The 13,368-nt window shown below is 40.0% G+C and overlaps 1 protein-coding gene across 1 annotated transcript in view; it reads left to right on the top strand.

Moving 5' to 3' along the window:
- Vps41 (VPS41 subunit of HOPS complex) overlaps positions 1–13,368 on the top strand; it is a 143,131-nt gene that overhangs the window by 53,028 nt on the left and 76,735 nt on the right. Inside the window, exon 5 of the mRNA XM_075970144.1 lies at positions 11,628–11,702. Coding sequence (XP_075826259.1) covers positions 11,628–11,702 — 75 coding nt within the window. The remainder of the gene's footprint in view (positions 1–11,627; positions 11,703–13,368) is intronic.

Genomic DNA, 13,368 nt, shown 5'->3' with positions numbered 1-13,368 from the left:
GTAGACTTATGGCCAGGTCTGCTTTCCTTGGCTCGTGAAGTCCAGATAAATGCCTTCTCTTCCCCCGGGACTTACCACCAGTAAAACACACAGTGAGACCAGCTTTTCCCAACTATGGAAGTCTTGGGAGCTGTGAACTCCCCAGATCCTGAATTTCTTGTAAACAACTTGTTTTCCTCTGCTCTGAGACAGCTTGCAGCTCCTCTGAGCAGAAGACTCACAGGAGTTCCTGATGGCAGGGGAGTGATTTCTGGTGGGTTTGGCTGGGGCATGGCCATCCCTATATAAGCTGCCACTGGACACAATAAAGGGGGCATTCTTGGAGCATTCCTGTTTCAAGGATGACCCGTGTCTCTGTCTGTGTGTCTTTGTGTGTTTCAATCTCCAGCCCCTTGCTCGGTTCACGAACTGTATGGTAGCGTATAGAGCGCAGATGGGCGTGGTGCGCCGCATGGAAGTAGAGCATTTGCTTTTCTCACGTGAAATGCGAGTGCGACCTTCTCAGTGGATGTGACTAAGGGGCAGTAAACTGCCCTGGAAACCATGCTGGTGTTGGGCTCTAGCCAGTGCATCTCTGAGAGCAGGAGGAGGGCCTGTCTTCTTTTCCTATTCATTCCACTCAGTGACTGTGGGGATGCAGCATTTGTAAAGGGATCAATTATCCATCTGTTAGTCAGAGGAGCCTTACAAATTATACATTAGCAGATTGATTTCTTAAGCTCACTGTTGGGGGACGGGTAGCGTAAGGTGGGGTGATGAGGAGCGTCTAGGGAATCAGTTGCCACTAAGAACACCATTAAAAGCAGCTTTTTAAAATGACCACGGATTTATTCCTAATTGAAGAACTGGCATAATCCATACTAAGTGTATTCATTTCAAGTATTTTACGTTAGGTAATTGATTGTCCCATGAGGTGTACTTGTTAGTAATTTTGCCTTTTCTTTAAGAACTTGGCACCACATGTAGTGAACTTAGATTTAGAAGGTGTGTGCTGGTCCTTGCCCCCTCCTGTTTACTTGAACTTCTTCTTTTTTTTCATTCCATTAAGGAAACATTTTTGTATGTTCTATAGTGTCAGCTTGACTTTATTGATTTTTGAACAAACTCACTCATATTGTCCAAAATTCCAAACGTGTCTCCATTAGGAATACGGCCGTAGTTAATGGAGAGCACAGCTGAGTCCATTTCTCTCCAGACTGTTTGCCTTTGCTCTCTCTTCTTTTTCTGTGATTATTCCAGCATCCCATCTTTGAAAACATGTCCCCAGATATGTTTTTAGATATGACTCTTCCTTTCCTCAGCTCTTAAATAAAAGGGAAAAAATTCCCCCATTCTGGATAAATACAGGGTCTTGTGCCTGAAGGTCTTGGCCTGAGAGTGTGGGCATTGGCGGCCTTTTTGTTTTGCTGTTTGCAGTGTGTGGAACTGGCACAAGAATGCCTGACCTTTGTTCCTGTGTGAGAGGAATGATGATGGATGGCATGCCAGGTACAGGCCATTTACAGACATTTGTAGCTCACTTGTTTGTTGTTTCCAGAATGTTACAGGATTGTTGTGCAAATGCTAATGGTACTAGTGATCACCAGCATAAACCATGTGTGGTAGTTCCTTCCTTGTGTGATACTGGTGAAAGCTAATGATGCTTAGTTTCTGTTGTTTTAAATTAATCAGTTCCTAGCTAGCCAGGTTTTAAAGATATTTATCTCTGCTTGTGAACATACTAACTACTTTTAGAAAATTTGCAAAGTATAGAAAGGTGAGACTTAGTAATATCTCTTGTGTATGTATGTGTGGTGTAAATGGATGTGTATGTTTGCATGTGTAAGGGTGCATGTGTGTCCCTGCTGCACATGCGTGTGTGTGCACAAACACTCGAGGCCTCAGGATGACGTCCTAAGTCCTCTTTGATTTCTCTCCACCTTATTTATTCAGGAGGAGTCTCTCAGTTGAACCTATTGCTCACTGATAATCTTAGTTTGGCTAGTCAGCCTGCTCGAGTCATGTCTCTGCTTTCCTAAGCACTGGGAATTTCAGGTGGGCTGCTATGCCCACACAGTATTTATGTAGGCTCTAGGGATCTAAACTTTGGTTATCAGACAACCTTTTTTATCCATCTTTTCAGGTTTTTACATTTAATGATATCGTTAAAAAAAAAACCAGATATATCCAGTCCTACTCTTTGGGAATTTCTGCCTCTGATTATATAAATATTAAGCAAATGAAAATGGTAACCAGATATTGAGATTTAAGAGTACATTTTCCAGGCTACCATGTCTGCTCATCACTTCTTTGGTGAATAGATAAGGGCATACCAAGTATGATCATTTATTAAGGGTACAATGGTTAGTGTTAATTAACAACTTGACAAAATTGAGACCCACCTAGGAGATGGCTAGTATGTTGGTTGTGTTAATTAAAGTGAGTAGGCCTTCCCTCCATGGGTGGTACCATTCCTCAGCAGGAATCTTGGACAATAAAAGTTGCGGAGCAGCAGAACTCATTTTTGTTCTCTGCTTCTGTGAACATAATGTGACCAGCTACTTGAGTCTGTTGTTTTGATTTCCCCACCATGAGGAACTGTACCTGGAGCTGTAAGCTAAAACAAGCCCTTTATTCCTTAAGTTGCTTTTGTCCGTGTGTTTTATCCTAGCAATGGGGGAAATATTAAAAATAAAAATCCCTAAGACAAAAAGAAGGGGTCTATGTCAAAAATCAAGTAAAGGTCAAAAGCTACAGCCTGGGACAGCTGCAGACGTGGAACTTCCATTGTCTTGAGATTGTATGTGACACCCTCCTGCCATAGGTGTCAGCTGACCAAGAAAGGTCACTGTATCTACTTGTTGGATGTGGTAGCATCCCCAGCAGCAAGGGAGGCTGTTCCCCTGCTCTATTAGTCCTTATCAGCTGCGATGCTCATAGCCTCCCAGAAGCCAGTACAAATGTCAGACAGCTTTTGAATGAAGCCAAATCCTTTCTACATGATACTTAAAAATATTTATTTTAGCATTTATCATTTCTTAGACTACTTGTTTCTTTTTTTGTATTGAAAAAAAAAATTTCCGCCTCCTCCCAGCCTCCCATTTCCCTCCCCCTCCTCCTGCCCCTTCCCCCCACTCCTCTCCCCCTCCCTCTCCAGTCCGAAGAACAGTCAGGGTTCCCTGCCCTGTGGGAAGTCCAAGGTCCTCCCCCCTCCATCCTGGTCTAGGAAGGTGAGCATCCAAACTGGCTAGGCTCCCACAAAGCCAGAACATGAAGTAGGATCAAACCCCAGTGCCATTGTCCTTGGCTTCTCATCAGCCCTCATTGTTCGCCATGTTCAGAGAGTCCGGTTTTTTCCCATGCTTTTTCAGTCACAGTCCAGCTGGCCTTGGTGAGCTCCCAATAGATCAGCCCCCACTGTCTCAGTGGGTGACTACTTGCTTCTTATAGCACAAGTTCGAATGGGTCTTAATAATAAAAGCCCAAGTCGGATATTGGGAAAAATGCTGAGAGATCAGAGAGGCAAGGAGCAAGCCACAGCCACACCTTACCTCGCAAAATTCCCAGCCGAAAAGAGACTGAGTTCCTGTTTCCTCCTGCCTTATCACTTCTTCTTTCTGCCCAGCCATATCATTTCCTATCCTTTTCTACAGACCTTCAGACCTCTATAGTTTGCTAGTGGGTAGCTCCGCCCTCTGATCTTTAGGCAAGCTTTATTTGTACAAACAAGAAATCACCAAACTTCTAGAAATTTAAATAGTTTCCATTTCTCGGTCTTATGCATGAGATAACTGCCATAAAAAACACCTTGAACCAAGAAAGGTTCAAGTAAAAATATATATTTTAAATAATTCCAGTACATATTCTCAAATACCTTTTGAGAATCAAATTTGGATTGTGATTTTTGTAAGTGTCTTTGACCAACTTGGTACTTAAAAATTCAGTGCTGCTTCCCTATGTAAACACCACTGCTTGAGCACTCGGGTGTACATTTGTCATGAGGAAGGTTAATAGTCCTTAACCTTTCATTCGTAGTATTTCCTTTGTGAGTTGACTGTTTGCTTTTGATTTCGGTGAATCAAAATTTCACATTTTTTTCAAAGAACATTCTAAAGAAAACTTCAGATGCAATAAGCTACAAACCTTTTTCAGTGTGTATGATAATAAACATCCCTAACCTGCAATAAAGTCTTTTAAATTATTTTGAAAGTTTTGATTTCATAGTAAGAAAACAGTTCTAGATTCTTGCTTGTAGAGTTTAAGATTGTAGTTTTTTCTTGGTAGATTTCCTAGCTTTTCTCTCCCAGTTTCATTTTAAGTTACCCAAGAACTATCAAACAAGCCGATACTTTTCCAGTTGATTTTTCATAGAAGCATAGTTCAAGTATTGTTTAAAGGCATTCACTGAGAAATTAAGTGTTGTGGAATATTTTTTTTGTATACTGTAAAGGTGTGTCTTTGCCAAGGTACCTTCTGATTGGTTTAATAAAGAGCTGAATGACCAGTAGCTAGGCAGGAAGAGGTTAGGTGGTACTTCCCGACAGATAGAGAAGAGAGGAAGGGGAGGTGAATCTAGGTGCAAGGGATGCCAGAGGACTCAGACAGGAAACAGGTGCAAGATGGAAGAAAGGTAAAAAGTCACGAGACAAAGCATAGATTAATATAAATGGGTTAGTTTAAGTTGTAAGAGCTAATGGGACAAGTCTAAGCTATAGGCTGAGCTTTCATAATTAATAAGTCTACGTTTTTTTGTTTTGTTTTGTGAGCTGGTGGCCCAAGGAAAAATCCATCTTTAGTTAAAAGTAGACAGCACCTAACTCTGGAAATAAAAGAGTAAGGACTATGAGTAATATAATAAAAGATACAAATAAAGTGGCAAAACCTCACTTTTTAGCATAGGGAAAAGTGAAATAGTTTTTAACTTGGGAGGGTGAGGCAGGAAGATTACAAGTTTAAGGTCAGAGTGTGCTACAGACTAAGACCTTGTCTTGAAGGAACAAGGGGTAGAGATGCAGTTCTTGCCTGGTGTATGCAAGGGCCTGTGTTCAGTGCCAGCACCCTTTCCCACAAAGGGGAAGAAAGTCTCAGCATTAAGAACCTTGCATCAAGATGATGTGGACAGAAATAGACCTTAAAATGAGGGTCCAACCCAGGATGGTGACAGCAGAAGCACAACAGCTATAGCTTAGGTGGAGGAGCAGACCTTAAGAAGCGTAGCATTTCGATTGCATTTAAAAGTTAACTCTTAAACCCTTGAAACACCAAGTTATAGGGAATTTAAAATAAGTATAAATTTATTTTAATTAAAGGTGAAATAGACAAAAGCTATGCTTGTATTGTGGAATTTTGAAAGCATTTTACATTGTTAATGGTTTGATAAATAATAAATATTTATGGATAGTAGTTAAATAATATAAATGTCATTATTAAAACAATATGCTCTGAGCCTTTCTTTAGTTCCTTCCCTCATAGCTGCTGCAAACACCTGTCAGAGACAGCGTACTGGAGGACTGTATTAGGCTCACAATGCAGAGAGTACATGCAGTCCTTCATGCAGGGAAGCATGGGAAAAGGAGCTGTCGAGGCAGCTGCTTATTATATGGAGCCAATCAGAAAGCTGACAAAGCTCAAGCAGGAAGCAGATTACGGTCTGTAAACCTCAAGTCGATCTCCAAGGCACTGTATCTGTAGGTCTCATGTCCAAAAGGTTCCACAGCCTCCCCCAAACAGTGCCACCATCTGAGCACCAATGTGTAAACACATGAGCCTGTGGGGGACATTTCATACTCAAACTAGAAGCCTAACATAGAGAATATGAAATATTTAAAACTATGGTGTCATAGATTACAAAAAGAAATTGTGTATATATAAAGTACATTGTGTAAACAAAGTGTCGTCACACCAGGGATATTATTAGGTGAGTCCTCTGTTATTCTTTGCTCTCTATGAATTGCCCATGGCCAACTGTCTGAACCAGTAGTTCTCAGCCATCCTACTGCGTGACAGTTTAATGCAGTTCCTCATGTTGTGCTGACCCCAACCATAAGACTGGTGTTTTCACTGCTACTTCATAACTGTAATTTTACCACTGTTATGAATTATAAATATCTGTGCTTTCTGGTGCTCTTAGGTGACCCTGACCCTCCCCACACCCAGCAATGATCTGTGACCCACAGGTTGAAAAGCACTGATCTAAACGTTAGGTTGGGAATTGCGGAAGCAAGTCACAAAATGTAAACTGTGCACTGTTTGAGCATGATGACTCCTTGCTGTCTACCGGGAGCATTAGCCAGCCCTTACCATATCACGTATTTCATGACCTACATGTTAGCTGCTTAGTAGTCATTTCGGCTGTCAGATGAACCATCTCCCCCTTGTTTGTATATAGGGTTCAGTACTGTTAGTACATTTAGGCATCCTCTGGGCATTTGGAAAACATTCTGTATGGATGAGGGGACCTCTGTGACATCCTTGCCATCCTTAGATTTAAAACAGAATGAAATGTGAGTTTATTAAGAGAGAGAGAAAGAGAGAGAGAGAAAGAGAGAGGGAGAATAATCATTATAATTACATATTTACTTGGTTTTGGTTTGTAGAAAATGCCAATAAGGAAAATACTTCATTATGTGATTATGATGAATAATTATAATTATTGAGCAATGCAGTAATATGTTGGGAAATTAAAGTAAACAGTCTTCTTTTTAGGCATAAAATGAAAAGTAGTGAGAAATTAGTAAAATAGAAAACATTTAAAATCCACATCAAATTGCAGGGAGCATTGTGACTTTTCCTGGGGCATCAACAGCAAAGGCGCCATTCCAGTGCGGTCCAGGCTGGTGGGCCAATGAATTGATGCGGCTACAATAGGGTCATAGGTTACTCAAAGGTGGCCCCCTCTCGGAGAAGATCACCTCTTCCTGGTGAGGATGCACAGATGCTGCATCCCTGAAGTCTCTTGTCCAGCTGACAGGCAGCTTGGCCCATGAAAGTGGATTTTGGAAATCTGTTGACACCTTGAGCTTTCCGACCCTTGCAGTTTCCCTTGGCACCTTCATGTTATGGTCCTTCCCTGGGAGAAGTGTTGCAGTTCAGAGGAAAAGGCAGCACAGCTCGAGTATTGCTGCTCTGGAACTGTCAATACAACTGGTAAACATCTGCCATGGATAACCAAAGGAAAATGGCAAAAATAAACACAAAAGGAAAAGGAAAGACAAACTTTGAAGTAACCCACCAAATATGATGATCCCAGACATTTTTAAACACCTTTTAAAATCTAACTAGAAAAATGGAGTGCTTATCTTTTAAAGTTTGGAGAATAATGTGTGGTAGATGTGTATGGAGATGGCATGATGACGCCCGTTACTTTTATTCCAACCTAAAAATTAGCAATAAAAGGAAAAGTATGGGAATTATGTAATGAAATAGTCACAGAGTAAGCATAGCTACCAGTCCATGGGAATGGATTATGTGACACTTCCTCAAAACTTTCTTTTCACTGCTCTGCCCTTTATAGTAGTGAAGGTTTCGCTCTATGCTTTCTTCCATTATCCTCTTAATACATTTTTTTCTGTTATATATTTTATAAATGAGGTTGGATTTTGTGTTAGGAGTAAAGAAGAGATGCTTACTATCAAGGCTTGTCCTAGAATATAACAGCACTCTAAGAGGAAAAACATAAAGCTTTTTCAGAGACATTTATGTACACTTAAGTGGAGGAAGGCTTCTCCTGGAGACATGTTTCATATGGAGACATGTATCATGTGGAGACACACTTCTCATGGAGAGATGGCGTCTCATAAGGGGGCATGCTTCATGTGAAGAGATTTCATATGGGGCAATGTCTCATACTGTGACATGCTTCATGTGGAGACATAGACTCCTCATATAGAAAAATGTATCATGTTCTTGGATTAGGAGAATCAGCACCATGAAGATAACAGAAAGCCTCTGATCATGGTAGGATATACCTGCTAGTCATATGTAATATTCTTTATGAGGCTGAGGAGGTTTCTTCTCCACTAAAGCTTTTATTTTTCATGAATGAGTTTTGTTAGACAATTTCTACATCTGTTGAAATGGTTCTATAATTGTTTTCTTTTACTAATATATAAAATTGCATTGCATCATTTCTATGTTAAACCAGAGTTGCATTTTTTTCTTTTGGGAATACACTTGCCTTTAATGTATATGCTGGCTTTGCTATAATTTCTTCAGGGTTTTCCATTTAGATCCATGATTGTACTTTCCCCGTGATGTACTTGCTAATTTTGTTACTGGGGGTTTGTACAGGCCAAGTAAAGTAAGTTGAGAAGTATTTTCTTATTCTGATCTTTGAAGGTATTTATACAATTATAGTTTTTCATTCTTCAAAGAATCATGAAATTAATATGTAAGCTAGCGAACATGCAGCTGATGATGGGGTAAACGAGAAGTGTCAAGTGCCAAGGAGAAGAGAAGCTGCAGAAATGGCAGGACAAGTGCTTGAGAAAAGTCAAGGGCAATATGGGAAGTTCTGACTGGCCTGTCTTACCAAGGTGCCAGGACATGCTATATGCAAATTTACTAATGAAATCAATGTGGAACTGATAGGAACATGGCTGGAGAGAACTCACTTAAAATCTCAGAAAGTTGTCTCTGTATAGAAATAGCTACAGTATTGGTATGGGAGAATTGTCTGTATTCTGCCAATCATGTTTTAAATAAATGCTGATTGGCCAGGCAGGAAGTATAGGTGGGTCAACCAGACAGGAAGTAGAGGTGGGGCAATGAGAACAGGAGTATTCTGGGAAGCAGGAAGCTCCCTCTGCAGTTCTGCCCAGACCACCGGAGAGCAAGATGTGAGCTGCCCCACTGAGAAAGGTACCAAGCCATGTGGCTAACATAGATAGGAATAATGGGTTAATATAAGCTACAAGAGCTAATAAGTAGCCTGAGCTAATGGGACCAATCAGTTTTATAGCTTATGGAGATCTCTGATTTTCTTTGGGGCTTGCTAGTTGTGGGGAACTGGGCAAGACATAAACTCCAATGAGCAGGCCCTCATGTTACACAGTATGGTAAGCACGTTTTTCTTTGGGAATAGAAGGACAAATTATTTCATACCTGGGGCTAGCTCAACTGGTACCTTTTTTGCAGGAAAATAAAATGATTTCTGAAATGACTCAAGGTAATGATACAGTGACTAAAGCAGTAACCATCTTGAAGAGAAAAAAAAATCACATGTGGGTGCTTGGAAGCAAACCTGAGTGCTCTGAAAGCATCATGACCTCTTAATCCCTGAGCCATCATCATCACTCAAGCTCCAAGAAATATCTTAATAGAGAAAAATGTGAAAAGGATTTAAATAAGTACTTTATAGAGGTCAGCTAAATTGCCCAGTAGACTAAAGGTAAAGACTTAAGTTTATTTGTAGTCAGGGGATTGATTCAACGACTATTGGAAAGTTTTAAGGTATTTGTTGCTAATAGGCTGTCGGTTACCTTGTAGGTGTTATTTTTTTTCCTTGTAATATGGTACAGTTTCTGTTAGGTGTGTCATGGTAAATTTGGTTGATCTGCTCTCGAGATACCATTGGATTCTTTAGCTAGGTAGTAGGCCTTGGATCACACAGAAAAACTGAAGCTTCATTTTTCCTTATGTGAAATGGAGACACCTCTCCTTAGCTCACCACTTTCTTCAAAAATTGGGTATCTAATAAAGCATAGACCCCATTTTGGGGATTGGTAAGTGTGATTCAGGGACTACTTAGGCCATGGCCCTTTTCGTAACAAAAATCTGGGAGTAGAGTATACCAAACTTGGCACTATATGGAATGAAGATCTAGTTCTGATTTATAACTTGCAGTAAAGGTCTTATAATAGAGTCTTGGCATTGGTTGCATTCAGTACTTAGATTTAGTTTTGGAGGTGTCAGATACACTGTCCCCAGGAATTTTCCATAATGGGAACATATGGTGACCGCATTTCAGTACAGTCATGTATGGTTTTCAAATCTTTGATATGCATTACTATGATTTAGGAACTGAAATTCTAATTTTATTTATTTTTCAGTAATATAATCTTGATGTTTTTATTATAACCCTTGGCTTTTTAATGGCTGAGCCATCTCACTGGCCCCAAATATTATTTCTTTGGTCACTTGTGGACAGTGCTCTATTCATAAGAGGAAGAAAAAGTAGACCACACCCACCCATGGTTGGCTGTCATAACAGATGCCTAAAGTTAAAGTATAATATAGCTTATACTTGCCAAGTATAAAATGGATATAAAATGTTTAATGAAAGATCTGAATGGAAGATGAGCAACTTGAGGAATTGCTTATCCCCAAAATGCTATGGGGCTGACATTCTGGCTGGTGCTCAGCCCAGTAGCCATGCTGTCTGCTCAGTGCTTTCCCAGGGCAGCCTTTCTTTGTCTTAGCATTTTCCTTACTGACCTTGCAGCCCTTCTCCTTGTCAGCCCTTTCTCACAGCTGTGCACTCTGAGTCTCCTCTTATTTCTGCTGTGGGTCTTTAGCATGGGTGTCAGTTCCTTCTCCTCTACAGTGGACCACCTGTCTTCAGTGACCTTTTCCTTGCCTAACATGCTGGAAACTTTTAGAACTAGCTGAGTTTTCTTGGACTGCATTTCAGAGTGTTGCGTGGTGATTTAGGGGTCCAGATGTGAAAGGATTCTGTAGCCAGATTGCTTGGGAACTTGTCTCAGCCATCAGTCAGTATGTAGCCTTTGTAAAGTGTGCGGATCTTGTTGTGCCCTGACCTTTCCTTAATGACGACGAGATACTTTCCTGTTGAAGAGTCAGCACTCGTTTTGTGCATTTCCCTTTATCTCATCAACAAGGCAAATGGGGTAATTTTAAACTCTCCATGTGTTCTTTTGTTGTTAACTGCTATGGACTCACTCTATTTCCTGGTTTGCTGCAATGAGCTTTGCAGAAGGTACTTGTACTTGTCATTATTTAGGAATGAAAGGAAAAGCTATTGTGTGATGCTGCCAGTGGTCACTGAGTTTTGACTTTATTAGAAAAACCTCTCTGTAAATATTTTAGCAAGTAAACAATTAGCTACATAGAGATTTAAAATGCAATTGTAATTTAATTTTTGGAAAATAAACTAAATTTGAAATTATGTAAAAGGAGAAGGGATGCAAAATTAATTAATGTAATGTAGGCTATGGTTTTCCTGAATAGAGTAAAAATGAAATGTTAATCTGGTTATTCATTAGGGAAGAAACAGATTGATTAAGCCAACTAAAATAAGCAAAAAATGATTTTATGTACTGACAGACATTCTTAATTTTTTTGTTTGTCTTGTTCTTTTAATAGATTTTGGTTGTGAAAGATAAATTTAAGGGTATAAAGTAAGTAAAACAGATGGAAAGAAATGTAAGATTCTGAGAAGTAATGTTTTCACTATACTCCAGGCATATGAAAGAAAAGTTGTGGCGCTTATGGGTTTCTGGGTTCCCACTGAGTGTAGGAACAAAGCTGTATGTTTTATGTATTTTAGATGGTAATATGTTCATCTTGGAACAAAGTACACCTTAATTCATGAAGCTGATAAACAATTCATGTTATGCCAGCTTTACAAAGACTAAAGGTATCTGATTGTTGAAATGTTTTCCATTCCATTTTTTGTTTGTCTTTGATAGAGTCCTGTGAAGATAAACCAGATTAGCTTGGATGAAAGCGGAGAGCACATGGGAGTGTGTTCAGAGGACGGCAAGGTAAGTGCGCAGTGCTCACGGGCACAGTTGGTTGGGCAGTGACTGCTGGGTTTTACCCATGCAAGTGATTGGACGCTCTCTGCCTACTTTACACCTGTGTGCAGAGAGCCTTGATTATTCTTTTTCAGTATTGGTCTTGCTTTTGATTGCTCATAATTAAAATAAAATATATTTTGCCCAAATGTGCCTTAGGAAAAGTAATTACAAGAATGTCAATAACCTAACTAGTATTAAGCTGATTAACAGCTGTGGCAGGGTGACGCACCCCTTTAATCATTACTGCTGTGCCACTTTGACTCCAGTGACTAGTCTGCAGTTCCTGCAAGACAGTAGTTTAATGCTTTTCTGCCATAAATCCTCAAAATTGGATTTTGTGGGCATGATTTCTGTGGGCTGGTGGTTTTCATTTTAAAACACAAGTTATGAATGTTACTCTTGAATTATAGAATCTTTTGATAAGCAATCATAGTTTATCAGAAGAATAAAGTGTCTTACAATGGCCACATTAAATAAATGTAAAATCAATATATGTACAGTTTTCTAAAAACCTGGCACCTACTTCCTGGACCAAGGACATACATCATTGGTGCAGCATATAGCTAACAACTATCAGTGCTTCTTGCTGATGGTATGCTGTGACATTTAGTGGTTGTGATGATTGATTTTCCACTTGCAAGAATATCTTCTTTGTTTTTAAGTCGATGGAAGTCTTTTCTAATGTTCACTTGCAGTGATAAAATCCTAATGCAGAATATTTAAGCCACTTCTCTAAAATATCAGTTTAAGAAGAGATTGCATTAAAAATCATTATGTAAGTTTATGTATTCCTTAGTGAATAGAGATTTCCTAATCTAATTTTATATATTTTTAGTGCTCTGAATTCAATGGCCCATTAAGATGAGTAAATTAAAAACAATATACTCAGCACAAAAGAGGATATTCTCATCTCTATTAACAGTGCTGCCCCCATCTCTACCTATCAACACTGCTACCCCATCTCTATCAACACTGCTACCCCATCTCTATCAACACTGCTACCCCATCTCTACCTATCAACACTGCTACCCCATCTCTATCAACAGTGTTACCCCATCTCTATCAACACTGCTACCCCATCTCTATCAACACTGCTACTCCATCTCTATCAACACTGCTACCCCATCTCTATCAACACTGCTACCCCATCTCTATCAACACTGCTACCCCATCTCTACCTATCAACACTGCTACCCCATCTCTATCAACAGTGCTACCCCATCTCTATCAACAGTGCTACCCCATCTCTACCTATCAACACTGCTACCCCATCTCTATCAACACTGCTACCCCATCTCTATCAACAGTGCTACCCCATCTCTATCAACAGTGCTACCCCATCTCTATCAACACTGCTACCTCATCTCTATCAACACCGCTACCCCATCTCTATCAACACTGCTACCCCATCTCTACCTATCAACACTGCTACCCCATCTCTATCAACACTGCTATCCCATCTCTATCAACACTGCTACCCCATCTCTATCAACACTGCTACCCCATCTCTATCAACACTGCTACCCCATCTCTACCTATCAACACTGCTACCCCATCTCTATCAACACTGCTACCCCATCTCTACCTATCAACACTGCTACCCCATCTCTATCAACACTGCTACCCCATC

The sequence above is a fragment of the Microtus pennsylvanicus genome, chromosome 4 (genome assembly GCF_037038515.1).
Source record: "Microtus pennsylvanicus isolate mMicPen1 chromosome 4, mMicPen1.hap1, whole genome shotgun sequence".
NCBI lineage: Eukaryota > Metazoa > Chordata > Mammalia > Rodentia > Cricetidae > Microtus > Microtus pennsylvanicus.
The sequence above is the reverse complement of the archived record's forward strand: the minus strand, read 5'-3'. Positions and strand labels throughout refer to the sequence as shown.